At 42.1% G+C, this 22,184-nt stretch overlaps 3 protein-coding genes across 6 annotated transcripts; 1 reads left to right on the top strand and 2 right to left on the bottom strand.

Annotated features, from left to right (window-relative positions):
* Positions 1 to 618: 618 nt before the first annotated feature.
* On the bottom strand, positions 619 to 9,717 carry ccdc57 (coiled-coil domain containing 57). 2 transcript variants are annotated; one of them, XM_029135386.3, is made up of 19 exons: positions 8,838 to 9,717; positions 7,074 to 7,196; positions 6,845 to 6,988; positions 6,521 to 6,629; positions 6,020 to 6,121; positions 5,760 to 5,917; positions 5,417 to 5,488; positions 5,146 to 5,241; positions 4,867 to 5,029; positions 4,652 to 4,744; positions 3,961 to 4,083; positions 3,736 to 3,832; positions 3,442 to 3,533; positions 3,057 to 3,294; positions 2,789 to 2,892; positions 2,496 to 2,633; positions 2,243 to 2,405; positions 1,184 to 1,411; positions 619 to 1,045 (listed from the first exon to the last, which is right to left on the bottom strand). In XM_029135386.3, exons 1-18 carry the CDS (start codon positions 8,978 to 8,980, stop codon positions 1,209 to 1,211), a joined length of 2,361 nt encoding a protein of 786 aa, XP_028991219.1. In that variant the 5' UTR covers positions 8,981 to 9,717; the 3' UTR covers positions 619 to 1,045; positions 1,184 to 1,208. The 2 variants fall into 2 exon arrangements, with proteins under 2 accessions (XP_028991219.1, XP_028991218.1); XM_029135385.3 differs by having other exon boundaries at positions 2,789 to 2,895; positions 8,838 to 9,715.
* Positions 9,718 to 9,812: 95 nt separating this feature from the next.
* slc16a3b (solute carrier family 16 member 3b) lies at positions 9,813 to 15,883 on the top strand. Of its 2 annotated transcripts, none has more exons than XM_029134437.3 (6): positions 9,813 to 9,925; positions 12,771 to 13,005; positions 13,095 to 13,238; positions 13,329 to 13,936; positions 14,036 to 14,216; positions 14,287 to 15,883. In XM_029134437.3, exons 2-6 carry the CDS (start codon positions 12,783 to 12,785, stop codon positions 14,610 to 14,612), a joined length of 1,482 nt encoding a protein of 493 aa, XP_028990270.1. In that variant the 5' UTR covers positions 9,813 to 9,925; positions 12,771 to 12,782; the 3' UTR covers positions 14,613 to 15,883. The 2 variants fall into 2 exon arrangements, with proteins under 2 accessions (XP_028990270.1, XP_028990271.1); XM_029134438.3 differs by having other exon boundaries at positions 9,861 to 9,925; positions 12,774 to 13,005.
* A 485-nt stretch (positions 15,884 to 16,368) lies between these two features.
* csnk1db (casein kinase 1, delta b) lies at positions 16,369 to 21,759 on the bottom strand. Of its 2 annotated transcripts, XM_029134440.3 has the most exons (10): positions 21,319 to 21,758; positions 20,598 to 20,708; positions 20,322 to 20,470; positions 19,974 to 20,202; positions 19,700 to 19,870; positions 19,441 to 19,589; positions 19,202 to 19,364; positions 18,902 to 19,041; positions 18,510 to 18,580; positions 16,369 to 17,163 (listed from the first exon to the last, which is right to left on the bottom strand). In XM_029134440.3, exons 1-9 carry the CDS (start codon positions 21,392 to 21,394, stop codon positions 18,548 to 18,550), a joined length of 1,221 nt encoding a protein of 406 aa, XP_028990273.1. In that variant the 5' UTR covers positions 21,395 to 21,758; the 3' UTR covers positions 16,369 to 17,163; positions 18,510 to 18,547. The 2 variants fall into 2 exon arrangements, with proteins under 2 accessions (XP_028990273.1, XP_028990272.1); XM_029134439.3 differs by lacking the exon at positions 18,510 to 18,580 and having other exon boundaries at positions 21,319 to 21,759.
* Between the last annotated feature and the right edge of the window lie 425 nt (positions 21,760 to 22,184).

The following is a 22,184-nucleotide window of genomic DNA, read 5'->3' on the forward strand; positions in this document are numbered from 1 at the left end:
GAAAACATCTGCTACAATAAAATATTGTGTATATGGAGTTTTCGTGTATAATTGCACTTTGATGCAACATTATGAGAATTATTTCAGGCAGCACAAAGAGAAGAAATGCATCATTAATGCGTGGTTAGAACTTTAAATAAGTAAATATCCTTTTAAGCATGTCCTATTATATTTACATAAATATCTATATCTACATACTGTTATGATATTGTGTGTAATTTAACACGAGACGGGAAAGAACAGACGCACAAGTGGAAACAACGATGTATGAACGACATGCGCTTGAGCCAATCACGAAGCCGAACTGTAAAGGTTAATCCAATCACAGTAGAGGGGAGGTTGCTGTGGGGCGATAGGGTGATTAGAAGGCGGGCTCGCGTCATGACGTCACCAGGAAACGCTCGTCTGACTTCATGGGGTTACTGGAGTTCAGTGTTTCACATGGCATGATGTAGGAAACTGAGGTTTCCCCGGACTGACCCGATGTAACACACTGACGGTGTGATCAATACTGTACAGACCGTTACCTGATAAAAATGAAGTAATCACTCTGAGCTGAGCAGAAACAGTAAATGACATTCACGTGTTTTGAAATATAAATAAAAATTTAGAAACAACTTGGCAATCAATTCAAACAGTTTATTATAATTTAAAATAAAAATAAATGGTAAAAGGAACACACAGAAGTAGTGTAGTACTTTATACCTGAATTATGACCCCTGGCAGGTTATTGTGCCTGACAGCCTGCTGTCAATAACACCTGTAACATGACTGGTCAGACCACCACAGAATGCTCCTCTGTGATTCAACTTCCTGTTTCTCCAGGTTTCTCCAGAAACACTTGCTATGTTCTTCTATGACAGTTAATGATGGTGATGAAGGCCCAACATCATCATAAATTAAATTTTGTGAATGATACTGTCATCAGTTTGATCCTTCTTAATCTTCTATAGCCGGAACCTCCCTGGCCACAGACTTCTTAATGGCTCTCATCAGTGAAGGCTGAGAAGCTTCAGGCCCCATTGGATCCTCTCCCTCTCGATGCCTATAGGTTGTAATGCATGCCGTAATGTGTTTTAACATTTTATGTAGTTACTTAATGACTTTATATTTAACACAGCACAACAACAGAGCTGCTGGTTCCTCATGGCCCAGCAATTTGTTGTTGGTCTTGTATACTGACCGATACATAGGCCTACACGAGTGTGTCAGTCTTTCACATTGTAGTTTCGGATCTTTGCAGTCCTGCCAGGTGCTCCAGGTTTGCTGATCTTGGTCGAGCCTGCTAACGGTCTGGAGAGGTTCATCTTTGGCTTGGCCTCGTTTAAGTTGGGCCTATGAATGGGAGCGCTGTAACCATGCACCACCATTTGAACTCCAGCACTGTCCCTGCAGCTCAGGTCATCGTCACCTTCAGATGAAGACAAAGATGGCACCATTTTCATACACATGAATCATGGCTAGCAATTTTCATTTGTCAGCAACTTCTAGAAAAACTGGAGGAAATGATGAGAACAGTCAAGATACAGATCAGGATACAGGACTCCCCCCAAAAATTACCAGCTGCACATGTCTAAATAAGAAATAAGAAATACATTTCTAGATGTATTTGACACAAAAATTAGATTTAGATACATAATAAACATTTCTAAATATTTTTCCTTATTGATGTTTTCCACATTGTACAGTATGTCCATTTTTTTAGTAAACTGACTTCATTCATTCTTCATACGTTTGCTGAAATTCTGTCCCAGATCTCTCTGGTTTCACAATTTTTAGATGGCATGATGTCGACCACTTAGTCTCAGCCTGACTCGGCTGCTGCACAGGTTGAGAAACTGTTCCCTGGACAGCTGACAGGGACTATAGCCAGCAATTGGGCAACCACTGTCCTTTCATCTGTCCTTCACTGACCTGTTCTCCATAATGATGATTACTGGTACCTGGACATTTGCCTTTATATTAGCACCAACATGTTGACCAGAACTCACCTGAGGATTCTTTCCTTTCCTTTATATAAAACCTACAGCCTGTTAAAGTCTTGTATATTGTCACCTACAGTGGTGCATCTATGTCTTTTAGGTTCAGTGAGGTCTTACATTGTAAAGTGTCGTGTGTTGTAATTTAGTGTGATTTACAATAAACTGAACTGACACATGTCACACCACTGTTCACAGCGTGGTGCCATCACTTTCTTTGTATCTACTTGCTGTGGAGCCCGAGCTTTTCCAGTGTTGTGTACCTTCTGAGACAATTGATGAGCTAAGACGGTGGTCTAGTGTCTCCCACAGCTCTTTTAAGGATTGCATGGACTCCGATGACAACTGAGACTGGGGCAGACCTGAGTTGGGGTGGATACTCGCTGGGTTCTGTGACAGACAGACCAGAGAGGATTTCTCCTTGTGCTTGGAAAAAAGAGCATGAAGAATTTGTTATTTTCAAGATGTTTTGTGTACAGACATTTGTGCAACTAGACTGATGGAGGCTGTTATTACCTCAGACCTGTCTGCAGTGTTGTGCCCCTGGGGCCAAGAGCTAGCTGCCACACTTGTTGAAGCTCTTTGGTTGCTGGGACCAGGGAGGGGCTGCTCATTAATAGTGCAGACCCTCTGTCTCAGAGCATACTGCAGTTCCTAAAAAATGCATTAGTGTATATATTGCGCCCTCTGGTGGTAGCAGAGAAAATCATTCCCAATCGACACTGTTTCTTTCACAGTTTCTAAAATAACAAAGAAAGGTAAAACTGATACAGAAGATTTCAAAGGATTTGAAAACCTTGAGCTGATACCTGGGTTGTGAGTTGGTACTGCAGCTGTCCAAGTAGAGAAGACAGCTGGTCGTGTTGGTCTCCTTGTTTATGGGGGGAGGAATCCTTCTCTGGCTCCACTGGTTCTGCTAGAAAAACATTGATTTTAGATCATGTGGGTGTTAAGATCTGATTCGCACTGTGCCACACTGCAGCCAATAACCAACAAGCTCATCGAGATTCAATGGTAATTAGGTTAAAATTTAAACAAATGACTAACAAATTAGACAATGAGTGAGTGTGTCTGTACCTTGTGGGCCAGGAGCAGTGTTTGTGGCCCGCAAGCGATTGGCCATCTCTATCAGCTGCTGTTTCTCTTGGCACAGACGGGCGATACAGGACGCAGCCTGCTTCAACCTGCTGTGCATTAGAGGATGGTTGCTTTTTGCAGGCTGGGAACTTTGAAATAAACCACCAGACAACGGACCTGAGGCCTGCTGATGATGTAAATGCTGAATGTGTTCCAGAAGCTTTTGCACGAGTGTGTTCTGGAAAGAAAATGGGAAGTCATCTCAGACAAATCGCTGGTCAACTAAACCTTTTAAGACTACATTATCTTTATAAAAAGTATCGTTGTGAAACTAGACAACTCAACATTAACATGACTCATGGGCATGATTGATGTCTCCCAGCACCTGATCTATGATGTTGGACTCTGTGTGTTCGACTCTGGCCTCCTCCTTAGTCGGATCACAAGTATTGGGTTGTGTCTTCATGATCAGGTCATCTGAGAATTCATTCCCCATACAGGACAAAAAAACACATGAATGCCACATTCAATAAATGTTTATAAAGCTTAATTGACCTTTAAACTTGCACTTACACCTGCACTGTGCTCACATTTTGTTTTTGACAGTTCTTCATCAGCTTTGTCACATTGTTGTGACGTTGTTGTACTACATAGTTGGGTGAAAGGATGCTGTCCTCACCTGCTGGACTGACTTTGGAGGAGCCGGTGGTGCTTTGGTTTGGTAAATCAGTTATCACTTGAGAGGGTGGAGTGGCACAGGAAGCCTGAGTCTGGTTCTGGGCATAAGTAGTAGGTGGTATATATTAATGTAACAATATAATCCACAATTGCAGTTAAGAACAACAACATAATACTACTACTACTACTATTATTATTAGGAAGAAGAAGAATAAAAATAACATACAAGATGGCTGAGACTCTCCATGTCCTTTCTCATCTGTGTAACTGCTGCTCGCAGAATGCTGTTCTGCTCCTGCAAATGGCGGATCTCTTCTGATGATGCACAGTCTGGCTTTGAGCTGGAGTCCTAGGTGTAGAAAAACAAATATTCAGCTTCACAGAGCAGTGTGTTCTACATTATTTCCGCATATCTGCATATCCGAGTTGGCGGCTGGTTTTATGCCAGATGACCTTCCTGACATTACCCTCCCCCAATTACATACAGCTTACTGTAGGACAGGTCTGTGCAGCCACGGTGGCTAGGATTCCTGTCTCAATGAAAGATATTTCACTGCATCCTTAGGCGAACCTTCTGAAGTCCATACACTGTTGTCAGTAAAGTTGGAATAAAAATATATTGTACATCTCATTGTGATTAATGTTTTTTATATATAACATGTACATATTCTTCAAAACCGTATTAATCACCTGGTTAAAAGTTGTTGTTTGGTATAAAGTTTGGTATATTCGTAATGTATACAAGCATCCACCGCTTGACAGAAGAAATATCAACGTGAAGAAATATGAAGTTGCAGAAGCAAGTCAAGAGAACCGGCATCCACAGCAAGGTTAAAAAGCACTTGCTTTGCCTTGGTTAATAGCTCAACCCTTTCTTTGCTCTGTTAGTCTACTAAGTGCAAGTTGGATGAATTCACCTGTTTTGCCTGGTCTCTCTCAGTTTGAACAGAATGCACTAAGACAGTCAAGTCCTGAAGCTCTTGATTTTTCTCTTTCAGCTCTGCTTGAGCCTAGAGATCAAAATAAAATGTTTATTAGAATCACTATAATTGCTAAGGCACATCACGATTGGGGACCATCAAACCAGGGCGTCTTGTTACTCACTGTCCAAACTTATCTATTAGATGCTTACCTGGTCTCTAGCCTGGGTCAAGTCTTGAATTAGCTGCTCAGTGGCAAGGTAGTGTTTAGCCTTGATGTCCTCACAACGTCTCTGCCACTCCAGCTCCACCTGGACGCGCTTCTGTTCTAAAGTCCTTTCTCTCGTCAAGCCATCACTCAGCTGCTGCTTGTACCTGTTAACAAACAAACAGTATTGAACATATTAGTCTTTTCTAGCGTTAAATGTTCAAGTGGAGACTGCACCTGCTCCCCTTTTGCTTCTGGATCAGTTTGTCATTGCATTACTCGCCTGTCAATGGCCTCTTGGCTCTTTTCCACTTCGATTTTAAGTTTGGTTTCTCTTTTCTGCAAGGTTATCATCTCATTGGAGACATCTCTGATGTGCCTGTGCCAGATAGTACAGTGTTAGAACACAAACCCACATACTAGGCCAGTCTACAAGTAACATGCACATAGATATAAGTTTTCCAGCATTACTGGATTGAATTAGACTAGACTTACAGATGTACCTATAAAATAAGACTGTTGATTAACTGAATGTTTTGGTATTAAAAACTCACTTGTTGTGATGCTCTTCCTCCTTTTTAAGCTTCGTCTTCATCAATTTTATCTTGTCTTCAAGCTCCTTTATCCTGATACAGATGATCATGATTACTAAACCTTAACGGACTTCAAGTTTGTTTTTTTCCTTAACTTAAGCTTCTCTATTTGGCATCCTTTCTTTTGACTCTGTGCCATGGTTTATCCACATCTCTTTGTTTCTGCACTCACCAGACAATCACTGACTCAGGGTCAGTCATTAGGGAATGAGCTTACATGGATGTAAAACTGAAAGTGACATGCAGACACACACTTTCTCTCAGTGCTGCTGTTTAAGTTTAAGTTTAAGTCTAAGAAGCAAACCTGTTGTCCTTGGTAGCAACTAGGGTTTTCACTTCCTGGTCCCTGTGATTTAACTCTGTCTGTAGCTGCAGACAGCACTGCTTAGAAGCTCTGAGAGCCTCTCTGGTTTGGAGGTAAGCCTGGTTGTAAATTTCAGTCTTTTTAGACAGTAGTTTCATCTGGAGAAGGACATTGACACAATATAAGGTCAACAGGTATGTGTGATATACAGCAGTAATACAGAGACATTAGACATTGTAGCACACATTTATTCTCCTCACCTTGAGATTGTGAGAAAGGAGCACAGTGTGCATTTCATCGATTTTTAAGTTGAGCTCATGTTCCCGTTGTCTGACCTCAGTGTCAAAAGATGCAGTCATCTCCTGATTTCCAGAGTGATTTAAGATTTTGTTAAAATCAAAAAATGGTATTAGTCTATGTCTGATAACAAAGTCAGCCAAGTGTAATACACACCAGTCAGCAGGAGCTCTTTTGTCTGGGTTCATTCTAAAGGTCTACTGTTGATCTCATCTGAATGTTTACAGTTATTTTGGGCCTACACACTGAAAGGTCTCTATGCTCCAGGTCTAGCTCTTGTAATACAAGACTGTGTGACATACAGTAGTTGTGTGTGCATATATGTCAGTGGCTAATTTTGTTTGACACAGTAATATTATGTTTTGAGCTGTATTAATATGATAATGTGTGATACATACAAATCTCATACTGTACAAAGTTTTTGGAACATAATCATGAGAAGGTGTGTATGCACATGTGGTGACCTGTCTTTGCATGTTCAGCTTTTCCTCCAACTCTTGTATCTTGTGCTCCAGATTCCATTTTGTCCTCTCATACTCCTGTGTTTGCTCTCGCATTTCACCAGCCAAAGAGCTACAACCAAGCCACATACAGACACGCACTCAATACTCTTCATATCTTATCTTAGGCAAACATTATGTCAGTATATCTGCAGTGTAACCTAGTAAAAACATAACCCAAATTTTCATAGCTTTTGTTCCCAACCAAAAAGACTTACAGGCTGTAATATATAATATTGCTTATGAAGCTAGATTAAAAGATTGTTTCCGTCATCTTCTTCTACTCACTCCTTCAAATCATCTAGTTGCAGCCTGTACTGAGCAACATCATGCTGGCTTTTACAGAGCTCTATCTGCCACTCCTCAGCCTCTGTGGCTCTCTGCTTCTCCAGCTTGGTGACCAGCAGACTGAGATGGCTCAGCTCCTCCTGCCTAAAATAAGAATCCATTCAGATAGAAATAATTACTATGTTTAGACTTTTATTTTAATCTAAATGTCATGTCAGACAAATTGTACCTTTTGTTGTTGACAGCCAGTGCTTTGGCAGTTATGGCATCATATCGCTCCAGCTCTCTGTCTCTTTCATCCAGGATGGCCAGGTTGAACTGAAAATCCTCCCTCAGCTGATAGTATTTTTTTCTAACAAATAAATGATCATAAAACAAACACTACTTATAAAAATGAACAAAACAAATGACCTTATCTCTATCTTAAAGTGTGTACGGTAATTCTTCATCTTCTGCAAATATTTATTTCTTGTTTAAAAGAGTCTCACGAACAGCTGGTAAGCAAGCCTCGTCTCTCCAAATCTCAACTTCTAGACTGTGTGCTACCCGAACGTCTGTAATGAAGCCTTTTAAATTTTGTTTAGGCCTCCCTGAAAGGAATCACATGCTCCCTGAATAGATCCCCTCTGGTCTGCTAAACATACTAGAAGGTTGGTGGACTGGACCCAAAATTTGAGGCATATGCCCTTTGTAGATTTCAGTTCAGTTTCCAAACCATTACACGGGAGTATTCCACTATAAGGGTCACCCAGGATAGTGCGACCACCCCCACCTGTCAGTGTCTCGATAGCTTCCTGACAGACAAAAAGCAGCAGGTGAATCCGGGGAAAGAGTCAGAACTAGCGCCCTTAGTGGATATGTCCTCACCGTGCCCGGTTGAGATTGTAGGTTGGTGAGTCTGCACATAGATAGAAAGATAGGAACAGCTGCCCTAGTACTGCAGATTTAACAGAATGTTAACATAATATCACGTCCAGGTCATTTTTATTCCAGAAGTACTTAGTGGCAACTGGACAAGTCTAAAATAAGCCTTATTAGTTCTGACTGATTGGTCCTGCATTTGACTCTTGTTTGATGTATGAACCAAACCACACATGCACGTAGGACACAATTGTTCTAGTGTACAACTGAATCAGCAATTTCTGAGGTGCAGTCGTGTGTAGCTGTGTAGAAGATCAGTGAGCAGGACACACATCCCTGTGAACCACCTGTACAGCCTGTCTGTGCAGCAAAAATATTCTACAGCCTCACCTGCTGCTTCCTATCTCTTAGGAAGTTTATCATCTACTAACAGGAGCCACTGATCTACAGCCCCCCTGCACAAATTAAAAGTACATGGAAACTTTCATTAGTTTACTACAAATGCTATGCTGCTATGGCACTACGGTATGTTTAAGTAAGCTGGGAATTGATACAAAATGCAGCCAAATTCCTTCTTTATTGCCTAAACATTTGGGGACAATTCTGTTTTTCTGGCCACAGTGTGTATAACAATTTTTCCTGTTAAGATATTTTACTCGTATTTGCTCACATTGCAAGATATCTGTCACAATCTACAAAACATTTGAGGTGGAATTTATTTTGTGGTGGTCACACCATTGTAAGAAGACACATTTCATAACCAATGCCACTGGTTACTCTTGATAATCCCCAGACCTTTTATTCTACTAGAATTCATATTGCTCACATACATCTTAAAGCCTGTATTAATACAAAAAAACCTCTACCAAAGTCACAGATAAGCTACAGTACAGGGAGCTCTTTTGCAACTCAACTATGTGATTGCAGTCTGCCAAATATTGATTACATAGCTTTTCTACACTTAAGCAGGTAGGGATGTACATCTGCTTTTCTGAACATATAAAATATATCCTCTATGAGTGTAAATTGATTTGTTGCTTAGTTAAAAACAAAGATGACACCTTTGGCATCTATTACTGAATATAAAATTAAGTTACATTTCCTATGATTCTAAAGTAAAGTGGTTCCGTACCTGAGGCTGGAACACTCCTCCTGGGCCTTTTGTAAAGACCTCTCCAGCTGATGAACCAAAGTCTGAAGCTCCTTCCACCCCCTGTATTTACTGGCCAGTTGACCCTCCATGCTTCCCACTTCACTGACTCCATCTGACGTCATTGACGAACTAGGACACACCTAAGAATCGCAATGTATCCCAACAATTGAACTGCACAGTATTCATGCTAACGTAAGCTAATTTTCTGTTTGTTCACAGTAATAAAAGTTACATAAGAAACCCATGACCGGAAACAGGAATCCTGTTCTGCATCACAACCATTTGTGTAAAATGTACATTACGAAGTAAAGTCGACGATAAGTAGTAATCAATAAAACTTGTCTGGTTCTTTAGGACGCAAATGATTTTCCATGGAAACCGTACGTCTGTCAAATTGTTCCCCGACTGCAGCGACAGACATTGGTTCCTATTCCTATCGCACTCAAAAAACAACTTTTTACAACATTGTCTCTTTTATTTTAAATGTTTTAAAGATGACAAATAATATTACAGTCTGACTTTTATTAGGCCAAACCAATACCTGTGGCCCAATATGCTAAAAAATCTGTGTAGTTTAACTCTTATCACATTTAAATAAAAGTATAAAATATAAAGGCCTAGGTAGCTGTGTAATTCGTAAAAAAAACGTTGTTTTCTATTGACTTTAGATTTGATATAAACCTGTCTATATAATTAAAACAATTATCTTAGTTCTGAAGAAAAAATGTAAAATGTATTATGCTTACGACTATCAGTAAGCTATCCAATTATTCGGCGTGATATAAAAAATGACTGATCAGAAGCAATGCTAGCTACTTTTCCTAAAACCATCCACTGCCCTAAATCGGTTGTCTGATGTCGCCATCTATGTCAGTTCTATACAATCCACTTTAGAAGTTACTCAGCTGAGGCACGTGGCGAAACAGCCTAAACTCAACAGCGCTAGAAGGACTGGAGGGTGGGGCGGGGTTTACGGTCCCTGGTATAAAGGACAGGGGCTACACGGGGGCGCGCACACGCCGTCCGCGTGGAAGCGCATCGGAGGGAGCTTGACCGCCTCTTACCAGGTATTATAATGTTTTATTGTTTAAGCAATGATTTGAATGAGTGATTGTGTATCGTGTTCTTGAAATGAATTATTATTGATTGTTTTGCGGCAAAAAAAACACGATCATTGACAACATTAACACCACCTGGAATGTTTTATAGAGTGATGGACAGGTTGCGTTCAGACCGCTCCGCAGCTACACGGCTTTACGCGTAGCAAGCTAAACCCTCCGCGCGCTCCGACACCTGTCAGTCATTTTCATTTCCTTACGTTGACTCCGGTACAACACAATAATAAAACCAACAGGTGGTGTTAATCTTGTCACGACACGATGAATGCATTGAATTAAAAAACAACAATCTATAAAATGGCACCATTATAATTGCTGCTACAGGTGTTTAAAGATGCTAAGTAAAAATGTTGCTGATGTCTGGTGGTGTCTTTAACGAAACATTTCAGTCATCAGCCGGTGTGAATAGCGGAATAGCTACGCCTTGGTCCTCACGTAGGCCACCGGGGCTTAGCCTGCAGGCACAGTGATTTACACCTGCCTATCTTATTTACACGGCTGAAGGCGCGTCAAGGAGGAGCGACAGGCTGCGTCGCACACAGGGGGGCGCGAGGCTGAATAAAACAGGCGCCTATACGTAGATGTGATAGGCATAGAGCATAATCAAGCGTGCGACTGTTGTGCGAGACACAATGACAGTGAGTCAGTGGCCAGAAATAGCCTCGTCACCCTGTACAGCCGACGGGCAGGACAACAAAACCTGCGCAACGCGAGATAACAGATGTCAGATGGGGGGTGGACGTAAAGCAATAGGATGAATGAACCAACGGTACACGAAGCCGTAATTGACGCAGAAGTAGTCGGATTCCTTAGAGGCGCTCTAATGACAGATGAGGTCAGGCCTGGCCACGCAGATGCTCTTCGTGCCCTCCCCCCCAAGACTGAGTCACAGATGAACGGGTGGTTTTTCCTGGTGAAAGTGTTCGCCATTAACAACCAGCAGTGTTGCTGATAAGGTGGTTGAAGGTTACTGAAGGTGACTGTTATAATGAACGCTATGCATAAACAAAAACACTTTAAATGTTTACTTATGTAAATCACAAAGATCATCTGTGAGGTGACATGACAGACATTTTACAATGTGATTATTATTATTGTAAATACAATATTACAACTATATGGAATTGGCCATAATGACCAGTGATTCCTAGGCCTTTACTCTTATCAGCTGCAATGTGCTAGTGATGCTGAGATGATCACATTTTAGTGTTACTTCGTGTTTTTGTGAGCTTTATGTTTGCCTGTGTGTGTTGAGCCTAGTTTAGAGTTTTTCTGAAAAAAACTCAAAAAAGGTCCTGGCATTCATAGGGATGTACCACTTAAACATTATTAACAACTACACATTTGATGGCAACTGTAGCCACTGCGGGCCATTTCAGCAGAGCATTACCACAGATAGCGCAGAAATTGTTAGGAATGCTTTGTGAAACCCGACAAGGAGTTCGAGGTGTTGCCTTGGCCTCAAGATTCTTTTGAAGGATATATGCTGACACCTCAGTGACAGGTGCCAAAGGACACCTCACAGAGACCATGCCTTGTTGGGTGAGAGTTTTGGTCATGTAAATAGTAAAATAGTTCAGAGTAGTTCAGATTTTTTTGTTTTCAAACTATGAAGAGGACTATAAACTTTATATAAACTAGAAACAGGAAGTACTGTGGAACCGCAGATAAAAATAATGTTGGGTTTCAGTTACACAGAAATGACTAAAGTGCTGCCAGTATCTTATGTGATCATATCATGTGTACGAAGCAGAGTACAGAGCAGTAGTAAAAACACAGCCAAGTAAACAAAATAATAATATAATGGCTGTATGAGGAGACACAAGAGTTGGTCTCTGTGGACTAACAATTAGTGTCTCATTAGCAATATTTCTAATAAATAAATCAGATATTAGTCAGTGTCTATGGCTAAACATGACTCAGCATTCAAATTAGTTTATACTACTCATGATCCCTTCGTTCCTTGATGACACTGGGAAGAGAAGGACAGCTGATATTTGCCTTCTGTTTAGCCGTTATTGCTGTGAAACATGATTTTCACAGTCAGGCAGGACAACACCCATACGACACACACACGCGCGTGTGTGTGTGTTGTGTTCCTGAGGTCTTATTTTAGTAAGGCTGGTGATCCTTCGGATTCCTGCAGAATGCTACATGGGTCACAATAAGGTCACAAAGGGTGTTTATTATGTGGGTGGAGCCTATGGGAGGTGTAAAATAAATACGGTGAGGCATGTACAAAACCACAAGTGACATTAAGGTTCTCATAATTTAACCTCCTGAGACCCAGTCTATACATTTATGTCCTCTGTGGTGGAAATTGTTTTTTGATCTATACCCTTCGACTCATTTGACCTACTCTACTAAGTCCTGGTGTGCTCTAGAGGATGTGTTTGGGTGAGATGAGGGGAACTTTTTTTTATGCTGAGTAAAAATGGAGGCAGCAGCAAAATGCATCTGCTGGGAAAAGAGATGCATATTTATAAAAGACTAAGGCTAAATGACTTAGAGATGCTGATGAAGAGTGTGATAATCTAAGGAAATGGCTGAGGCCACACACTCCTGAACTGATACCAGGTCACTTGTGTCCACGCGCACACACGCCACTGCAATAAATAGAACACTCACTATCAGGAGTCCACCCTTAGCTGCTTCTGTGGTTTGAGCCCCGCTTTTGGTTCCTCTGTTCATATGTTGAAGTGTCCACTAAGGCCAAAATTCTCCCAAGGGGTCGGATCGTTTACCACGTGTGACTTCACGGCATAAAGCCTCTGTTTCTTCTGTTGCGTTACAGCAGGAGAACATCATGGGAGGCGCAGTAGTGGACGAGGGGCCTTCTGGGGTGAAGGCACCCGACGGCGGCTGGGGCTGGGCGGTGTTGATTGGCTGCTTTGTCATCACCGGCTTCTCCTACGCCTTCCCCAAAGCGGTCAGCGTCTTCTTCAAGGAGCTGATCCGAGAGTTCGGCGTCGGGTACAGCGACACCGCCTGGATCTCATCGATACTGCTCGCCATGCTCTATGGCACGGGTGAGCAGGGACGACGCGTGCAGTCAGCCACAACGTGAATTAATGAGACAACAGTTCTTTGACGCTGTTGTGAATGTCTGCTTTCGTAGGTCCGCTGTGCAGTGTGTTGGTGAACAGGTTTGGCTGTCGACCGGTGATGATTGTTGGAGGGTTCTTCGCTTCCCTGGGAATGATTCTGGCCTCCTTTGCCACCAGCATTCTACACATCTACCTCTGCACTGGAGTCATCACAGGTAAAGTCACACATGGACCTGAAGTAAAAACATGAACATGTAATGAGGTTATAAAAATGTATATGGATCCATCTCTGTGTTTGCTCGCAGGTCTGGGTCTGGCACTGAACTTCCAGCCTTCTCTGATAATGCTCAATCGCTACTTCAGTGAAAAACGTCCTCTAGCCAACGGCTTGGCGGCAGCGGGTAGCCCTGTGGCGCTGTGCTGTCTCTCCCCACTGGGACAGGTTCTCCAATACCAGTATGGCTGGAGGGGAGGGTTTCTCATACTGGGAGGCATTCTGCTCAACTGCTGCGCCTGCGGTGCCCTCATGAGGCCCCTGCTGCCGCCTAAGAACAGCCAGGAGCTGGAGAAGGGCACGGTCACCGCGTTGCAAGAGAAGAAGTCCCAGCCTAAGAAGAAACTGCTGGACTTCAGCGTGTTTAAAGACCGAGGTTTTGTCATCTACACCATCGCGGCATCTGTCATGGTGCTGGGCTTATTCGTGCCTCCTGTGTTTGTGGTCAGCTATGCTAAAAACCTGGGCTACGAGGATACTAAGTCGGCTCTGCTGCTCACCATCTTGGGATTTGTTGACATGTTTGCGCGCCCTGCGTCGGGACTTGTTGCAGGCATGAAGTGGGTCCGACCCAGGAGCGTGTACCTCTTCAGCTTTGCCATGATCTTCAACGGGTGCACCGACCTCATAGGATCCAATGTAAATGAAATCAACGTGTTATCTTTTGTTATAGCCTTTTTCCAATTACTCGCTGTGAGTCGGTTCCTGTTGATTATACTCTGATCTCTCAATTGGCAGGCAAATGACTATGCAGGTCTGGTGGTGTTCTCCATCTTCTTTGGGATGTCTTACGGCATGGTGGGAGCTCTACAGTTCGAGGTCCTGATGGCCATTGTGGGGACAGAGAAGTTTTCCAGCGCCATTGGCCTGGTGCTGCTGATGGAAGCTATTGCTGTACTAGTGGGACCTCCTGGTGCAGGTAAGAGCAAAAGAAAATGCTCACAAGAAAACATGTGAGTCCCTGGTAATACTCTTGTACTCTCCACCAGGTCGCCTTCTCGACGCCACCCATCAGTACAAGTATGTCTTCCTGTTAGCTGGCTGTGAAGTCACGCTATCGGCCTTGGTCCTCGCCTTGGGAAACTTCTTCTGCCTAAGCAGGAAGAGCAAAGATCCAGACCCTAAGATGGAGACGGACGCGACTGCTTTAGAAAAAGAGGGCCTGAACCGTCAGGTGGAGGCTGGCGAAGGCGCTGGAGCTGAGGAAGATTCAAAGGAGAACGGAAAGGTGAGCGCACTGAAAAGTGCGGAGGTGGCAGTGGGAGCAAGGGAGACCGGGGGAGAGGAAGAAGAGAACACAGAAACATCACTATGAGGAACGGAACTGGCAACTGACTGCACCACAAGGACACATGATCATAATCTATGGAGAGAGGGGATGATGCTGCCCTCTACATGGAAAACACATTAAGACAGAAATGTTTGTTACTAGAAACTGGTTCCACCTCAATAGGTTTAATGCCAAATATTTAGTAGGATATGAAGTTACCGTAGTGTCTACATGCTGCAAATAAAGTCCTTCAAATGTTCCATAACTATGCAACATGAGGGTTCTGCAATTTTAGAGCAAAGGTGTTGCTTTTTCCCGAAGCTTTTAACCGTATTGCGTCTTGTCATGAAGCTGATTGAGGTCATTTTGTCGCTAGTGTAACCACAGGATCTATAACAGCCTTGGCTTGTAGCGGCAGGGATCACAAGGTGTTGATGGGTTTGGGCTAACTGCTGGGAGATGAGGACTGAGTTCAGAGGAAAAGTGGCAGTTAGTCATGCTCTGATGCCTTCTACATAGATAAACTACTACAACGGGTAGATGCCGTTCAATGTCAAGTGAACTGCTTCCTGGCTCTACTTTACTTTATACTGTTTCAAAGTTGATGCACTGTTTTATTTATTGCAACTATTTTTTGATGTTTTAAGTAAGCAATTTGAACATTACTTAGGCAATCGACATGTTCAGTGAAAGATAATGAAGTGAAAGATAATAACACATACATTTTGTTTTTTAGGCTTTGATGATATACTGTGTCTTTCTATTGCTTGGGTACTTGCTGTGATCAATTTGTCTCTAGAATATGCTGCTCTTTAGTGGTTATGTGCTATATTCACCATCGGCAATTCTCTAAAGGGAAGCTTCGTACTAAGCTCTGTAAATTGCAGTTTTTTAGGTTAACTACTAGACAGTTAATGTGTGTATCTGTGCATCTTTTAGAAATAAAATGTTTGAATTAGAACAGTAGGGGTGAAAACAGCTGGCCCTGACACACTTTACATAAATGTTTTTTTTTCCCCTGCCTGGTATTTTAACCAATTATTTATTTTATTCAGTATACTTAAAGCTCTGATGTTACATTGTTGCGCTGTCTTTTGGAGAAAAAGTTATCAACTCGTCAGTGAAAGTTATAAGTAACTCATTTATTTACACAAATACAAATGTGAGAAGGTAAAACTGTATGATTTCATTATTTACATAGTTCAATGTGTAATGTGTGTAAAAATCAAAAACTCTTCAGAATATAAGCAGCAACAACAAATAATTACAACAGGTGATGTCACTCACAAGTTGATATTAAAAAACCCAAACACGAATGCTGGGAATGCTTGTGAACAATGTCACTTTTTCTCTCCACGCTCAAAAAAAACAATAACCAAAATGCATGTTTTAAGTGCCCATGGTGATGTGACCGTTTGTGACACGGGTGAGGGATCACTGAATCGCTCCTCCTGAGAGCAGTAGCTGTGACACATTTAATGCAACATTCCTTCTCTCTAGAAATGACAGAGCTCTACATTCCTGGTGGCCTCCAGGTTCAGACGTCATGTTTAAATCCCTATCTATGGGTCAGTGAAGAACAGAACATGAGAAAACATTTACACATCAATATAACAAAAGGTTTCACAGCCTCCAAATAAGAAACAAGAGCTTATGTACAGGAAAACAAATGTGAGTAAAATATGACACTACAACCTAAATAGTTGTGTAGAATAGGATAGATGTATAAGGGCCAGTGCAGCAGAGCCTTAACAGACAAAGCATCTAACTGGTGGAGGAACAAAAAAAGAAAAAGAAACAATTCCCTGCATCCAAGACACCAAATTATATTTTAGTATGTTAACCATTCTACTAGAACTCAAATCGTATGTAGGCTCAGCTTTTAAACATGCAGAGAAATAAAATATGATGTAATACATAACAAATGGCTTTAGAGTTGCTGAAGAGAAGCCCCAGCGGCGGGAATCTTTAAAAACTGAAGTGGCTGCCAGGGAGGAGGAAAATAAAAGTCAAAATACCAATGTGAAGCATAACCTTTCAAATATGATCTATACCCCATACTATGAAGTACATGTAAGCTCATTGATAACACTCCCACAGAAGGAGGGTTCTGTAACAGTAATAGTTCTATCATCCACTCATTGTCTTACCAAAGACAACTGTGTTATCACGTTAGTCCAGGACAAACCGCTGCTCATTCAGAATCTGGCGGTGGGGTGCAGTGAAGCGGTGGAAGGTTGTGCAAATGTACCCTGAAGAGAGGACGCAAAATGCCCTGAGGTCTGACATGAACGAATTGTTTGAGAGGTCAGACCGACAAATGGCAACAGAAAAGACGTTTGTGAGCAAGAGACAGAAGGTAAATGCCCTCTGCCCGGTCACTTTTCTGATACAGACGATGGCAGTCGATAGGAACAGTTTGATCCAAGTCTGTAGCCGGTGTCCCATGTTGCTGAAGTAGTGCAATTAATGGTGATGGTAGCATTAGTATATCATATTACTTCTGAGTGAACAGGGCTTGGTCCACCAGGTTGCATTGGGAGGCTCATTGTGGAGCTAGAAGGTGAAGACCGGCAAGTGGTACACCGGACACCATCTAGTGGACACAGACAGAGAGAGCAGGAGATTCAGAACAAAATGCAGCTCACATGACAGAGTTTAACAGAGTTAAAACTGCCCATAATATGACTGTGTCAAAGATACTTCTTCATTTCAAACCCACAACCAGAAACCTGGACAATTGTTAACTTTGCAGTGTAATAAGTCCCAAATTTTAGAACCCCTGTTGCCTGGTTGTTAGTCATGATGGGTTAGGTAATAAAGTAAACAATGGGCTTAGAAGATTAAGCAGAACATATGAAGTTATAAAACTACACAAAGGGTAAAGTTGCATCATTTTTAGTCACCGAGCTGTGGAAAAGGTAGAAAAGCAGGTTCAAAAGGTTTTGTTGCAGCACAGCAAAGATAACCGACTAGAAGAGATGCCATTTGGCTAATATAGTAGCTAAAACAGCTTTATTATACTCTTTAATAAATAAACTTTCTTCATGTTAAAGTTTAGACTGAACTTGTATGGTACAATATGATCTGGTGTTACCAAGTCTATAATGATTTACTGATCCACGAAGGAAAAGTCAGAAAAGGAAATAACAACTGACTGAACTAAGCAAGGATGAAGGCAAGGGTGTAGTAAATATGAGAGCAATCCCCCGATCCTCCCGCATGGATGTCAAAAATGTTTTGACGGGAGACCGTCAATTTCCGACAAGACAGTCGCAAAGGTTGAGGAAAACATGGGAAGATCAGTGGATCACTGGATGTGCTCTGTATTCTGCCACAGCATCTACAAAAATGCATCAACCCAAATTGCATTTATGTCGAAAAATTCATAATGGTTCAACCTTTAAAATTATGTAAATATTACAGAAAATAAACGTTTGTATTTCTAAAGGAAAAATGAGACCTTGCTGGTGGGACTGCCCTCAGAGAGCACTTATTGTGGAGGCTGCAGCTGAAAACTGCCACAGGCACAGAGCTGTTTAAAAGGGTTTGATATCCACCCTGAGCAGGTAATGTGGGCGTTTTTAATAGGCTTTGAAACATGGCAATGCATTATCCACTCCAGCTTTCAGAGGACAGCGTTCTACATTCCACCCAGTGAAACATACCCTGTTAAATGCAAAACAGCCAAGTAGATGCACAGTGTAGCCTCACTGACAAAATCAATGTCCAGCTCAGTGACTGACAACTTGATGATGTTCATCCCTAATTACAGGGAGATATGCCTATGTTGTTAATTTATTCTCTATTCAGATAAAGCAGCGAAAAAATAGGGTGGGAATGAAACTGCTGGAACGCAAACTAAACGTGACATTTCAGCAGCCCAGTACAGAAGTGGAGGTAGGATGCATGCACCTCTGGACCTTTAGGGACAGGACTCACCCAGTGTTGCCGCCGTCACACAAGGACGTGGCGAGCGTCTACTTGGCGTGATGCTCGTAGGGAATGCTATTCTGAGGTTGGGGGAAGGGAGAGAGAAGGCTCAATATGTCAAATCAGAACCCACATGTGTGAGACAACCTGTGCAAACAACTAAAGACAGGTTGTGTATACAAAAACCCAACCAAGCATCACTCTCCTGTAATGTAATGGCTAATGTTGGAAGACGGATCTTTGATTATATTGTAGTAAAATGCTATTAGTTACTATAAGCAAATTTAAAGCAGGTCTATAAGCTGTGGCTGAAGTCAGATTCTCTACAGTGAGAGTTCCTTGCCCATATGTGTGGGTCAGAAGATGTAAGAGATAAGCAGTGTCTCAGCGACATCTTGTACCTGCGATGTGGACATTCGGGATGTGTCCTGCCGTCCTGTGAGGTCAGAGGATGACACATTGACAGGCGCCCCGCGGTGCAGCCGCATGCTGACTTTTCTCTCACGCTCCATACCAGACACTTGTCGAGGGGATGTGTTTGCTGGAAATCAAAGATCACAAACCCAGCACTGTCAAACACAGCCTCACAGTTCTCTACTTTAAGCAGTGTTTTGTGTATTTGTCCCGTAGCATTGCATTCAACACGCATGCAATTTTCCAGACAACATATATAAGGGCAAGCGAGGCTAAATTGAACTGACCTGTGTGTGAGGTGGGAGTTAGTGGGGTGGGGGGGGCCCCGTCCTGGGCTCCTCTTGGCCGTCCTGACGCAGCAGGAACTCCTCGGGCCCCTGGGTTTCTGACATGCCTCATCCTGTCCTCCCTCCGCTCTCTCTCTGCATCCTCTGCTGCACGGTTAGCTCCCTGCGTGTGACAGTAAGTAATGAACAGCACGCCCCCCTAAAAAAACTTGAAACTGAACATTATAAATAGCACTTACAAACTTGAGCATGTTCCAGTCAAATACGTAGTCGTAGGAGAAGCCCTGTCTGTGGAACAGGTTCCTGAACAGCTGCCGCAGATAGGAGTAGTCTGGCTTGTCATCAAAGCGCAGAGACCGGCAAAAATTCAGGTAGGTCGCAAATTCAGCTGTGACACAAGAGAGAAATGTTTTTCAACTGATAGCTGCAACTAATAATAATTCAATAATCGCTCAATAATTATGAAATTATCTTATTATAAAAGAAGACAGGACTTACAAGGGTAGCCCTTGCAAAGCACCTCGATCGGGGTTGACATTTTCTTTTCGCTGATGCGCTCGTACTTCTGCCTCTTGGTAGCAGCCTTTAGGCCTTGCCAAGGCAGTGAGCCTAGATTAAAATACATTAGAACATAGCCCAAGGACTCCAGGTCATCACGTCTCGATTGCTCTGTTAAAAGAGAAAACACATCAGGAACCCTGAAAAACACAATTGCGTCATATTACTGTGCCTTAAATGAACATTCATGGGCATGTCCTGTGCATTTTAGTACCAATCCCAAGATGTGTATTGATTGAGGCATATCGTGCAGTGCCGGTCAAGTTCTTGTTCTCTCTGTAGGGAATGTGCTGGTGTGTTCGAGCATCTCGATATTTCTTAGCCAGTCCAAAGTCGATGATGTAGACCAGGTTGCCTTTTTTGCCCAGTCCCATCAGGAAGTTGTCAGGCTTCACATCTCTATGGATAAAGTTCTTGGAGTGAATGTACTCAATGCGGCTGATCTGTAGTGGAAAGTAAAGTTCTAGTGTTCTCTTTTCATACACAAAGCAGTGAATGCTTGATTGTTTCAATTGACAACAAACAATGTGGAAAAAGTTGCCGTAGTAGTAGGCAGTCTCACCATTTGATCAGCAAGCAACAGGACTGTCTTGAGGCTAAACTTGCGGGAGCAAAAATTGAAGAGGTCCTCCAGACTGGGACCCAGCAGCTCCATTACCATCACGTTGTAGTCACCTTCTGCCCCACACCATTTTATTGTCGGAATACCCACTGCAGAAACACAATGAACACAATTAGCAGGAACCTGGAAACTCAAAGGAGTATATACAGTAAATGTTTTAGAACCAGAGAGAGAGAAAAATATATAATGGACAATGAAATAACAGTGGGGTGTCACCTCCTCCTTGCATCATCTTGTATATCTTGCTCTCAATGTGAAGCTGGGGATGTTTGGTCTTCACACATTCCAACTTAATGGCCACCTCCTCACCCACCGAAATGTCTGTGCCTGAAAAGGTACAAATGCTGATTGTATTAAAAGTCCATGGAAGACATAATATTGAGCTTCAATGTCATCATTCAATAAACAAAAACACTTAATTATTACTTTACAGTGCATAACGCCAGAGTGGAACTGAATGCTGTTTTGCCTGAAACTAGTGATCAATTTAATTTATGCATCTCACCTTAAGCTTTACTTATTAACTATGTAGTGGTTCATAAAAAAATACAGTTGAGCACAGGCTAAGACAAACTCCTCCCCCCCGTAAATAAACTAAACGGGGCGGGGCTACTGTCAGAACAACAATTATGCTCGATCATCTAAAATAACTTCGTTCATAATCTCCATGCTTTTATGAGTAAGAAACTAATTTTGACGTTAACAGTATGACATAATCACAAAGCATGTGTTGTCGTTATCATACTATGAGTTAAACATATATTATAAACGTATAGTACCAATAAACAGCAGTGAAAACGTATTTGTGTTCATAATTTGATTATGACATCCGCTACTTTAAAGCGACCTGGGCTCCAAAACACGGTAACAGGATGCTAGTAAAGGTTAGTACCAGTAGCACGTAGTTAATAAGAACGATCCGTTAAATCGTACTTACCTAAGTAGATGTCCCCGAAAGAGCCACTTCCGATTTTTCTGCCCAGTCTGTATCGGTTTCCCACTCTCAGCTCCATGACATTAGCTGGCGTTGATGCTAAATTCCGTGTTTTCAAACCTTTTTCTGCTCTGACCTCCTCTTACACTCTTCTTTAAGTGCTTTTTAACCCCTTCAACTCACACTCCCATTTTCCCAAGAATCCAAGTTCCTCCTGCAACAATCCAAATGTCACCATCCCTTTTTTAGCTTCCTGAAACACGAACGGCTGTAATATTAACACCAGCCGAAAGCGTGAAACGCGTAGTTTATGTTCCCCGTGTTTGGGAGATCATTGCTGCAGAAAAGACCACGATGGAAGCGGATTTTGTTAAAAGTCGAGGTACCGATTCCTAAGCAGCTTCACTAATGTCGTCTTTTTTTCTTTGTCGTGAAAGCTGTCATTCACCGCTGACATCACTTCCCCTAGCAACTGCAGGCAAACTTGAGCTATAAAGTGACACTTTTTGGAAATACAGACGACCTTAGGTTAAAACTCAAGTTATTTAAAACATCTGGGGACGACATTTAATCACATGTATATGTACCTTAACAAATATGCATCATATACCATTTTAATATTAGTGCAAACATCACACACAAGACAATTTGCAATTATCAAGCACATGTTAAATATTTATTTATTGTAAATGAATTAATCATTTGTTTTTTCAAATCAAAGTGCCAACATCGGTTTGCATCAGCACATAAAGCCATAAAGACGTTTTAAAATATCAAAATACAGAGAATGACAAACCTTTTTTCTCATTGGTCGACTGTGGACCAATCAGCTTTTTGCCCCGTCAGCTCACATGGCTGATATGTTGTTC

Source organism: Betta splendens, chromosome 19 (assembly GCF_900634795.4).
Source record: "Betta splendens chromosome 19, fBetSpl5.4, whole genome shotgun sequence".
Lineage (NCBI taxonomy): Eukaryota > Metazoa > Chordata > Actinopteri > Anabantiformes > Osphronemidae > Betta > Betta splendens.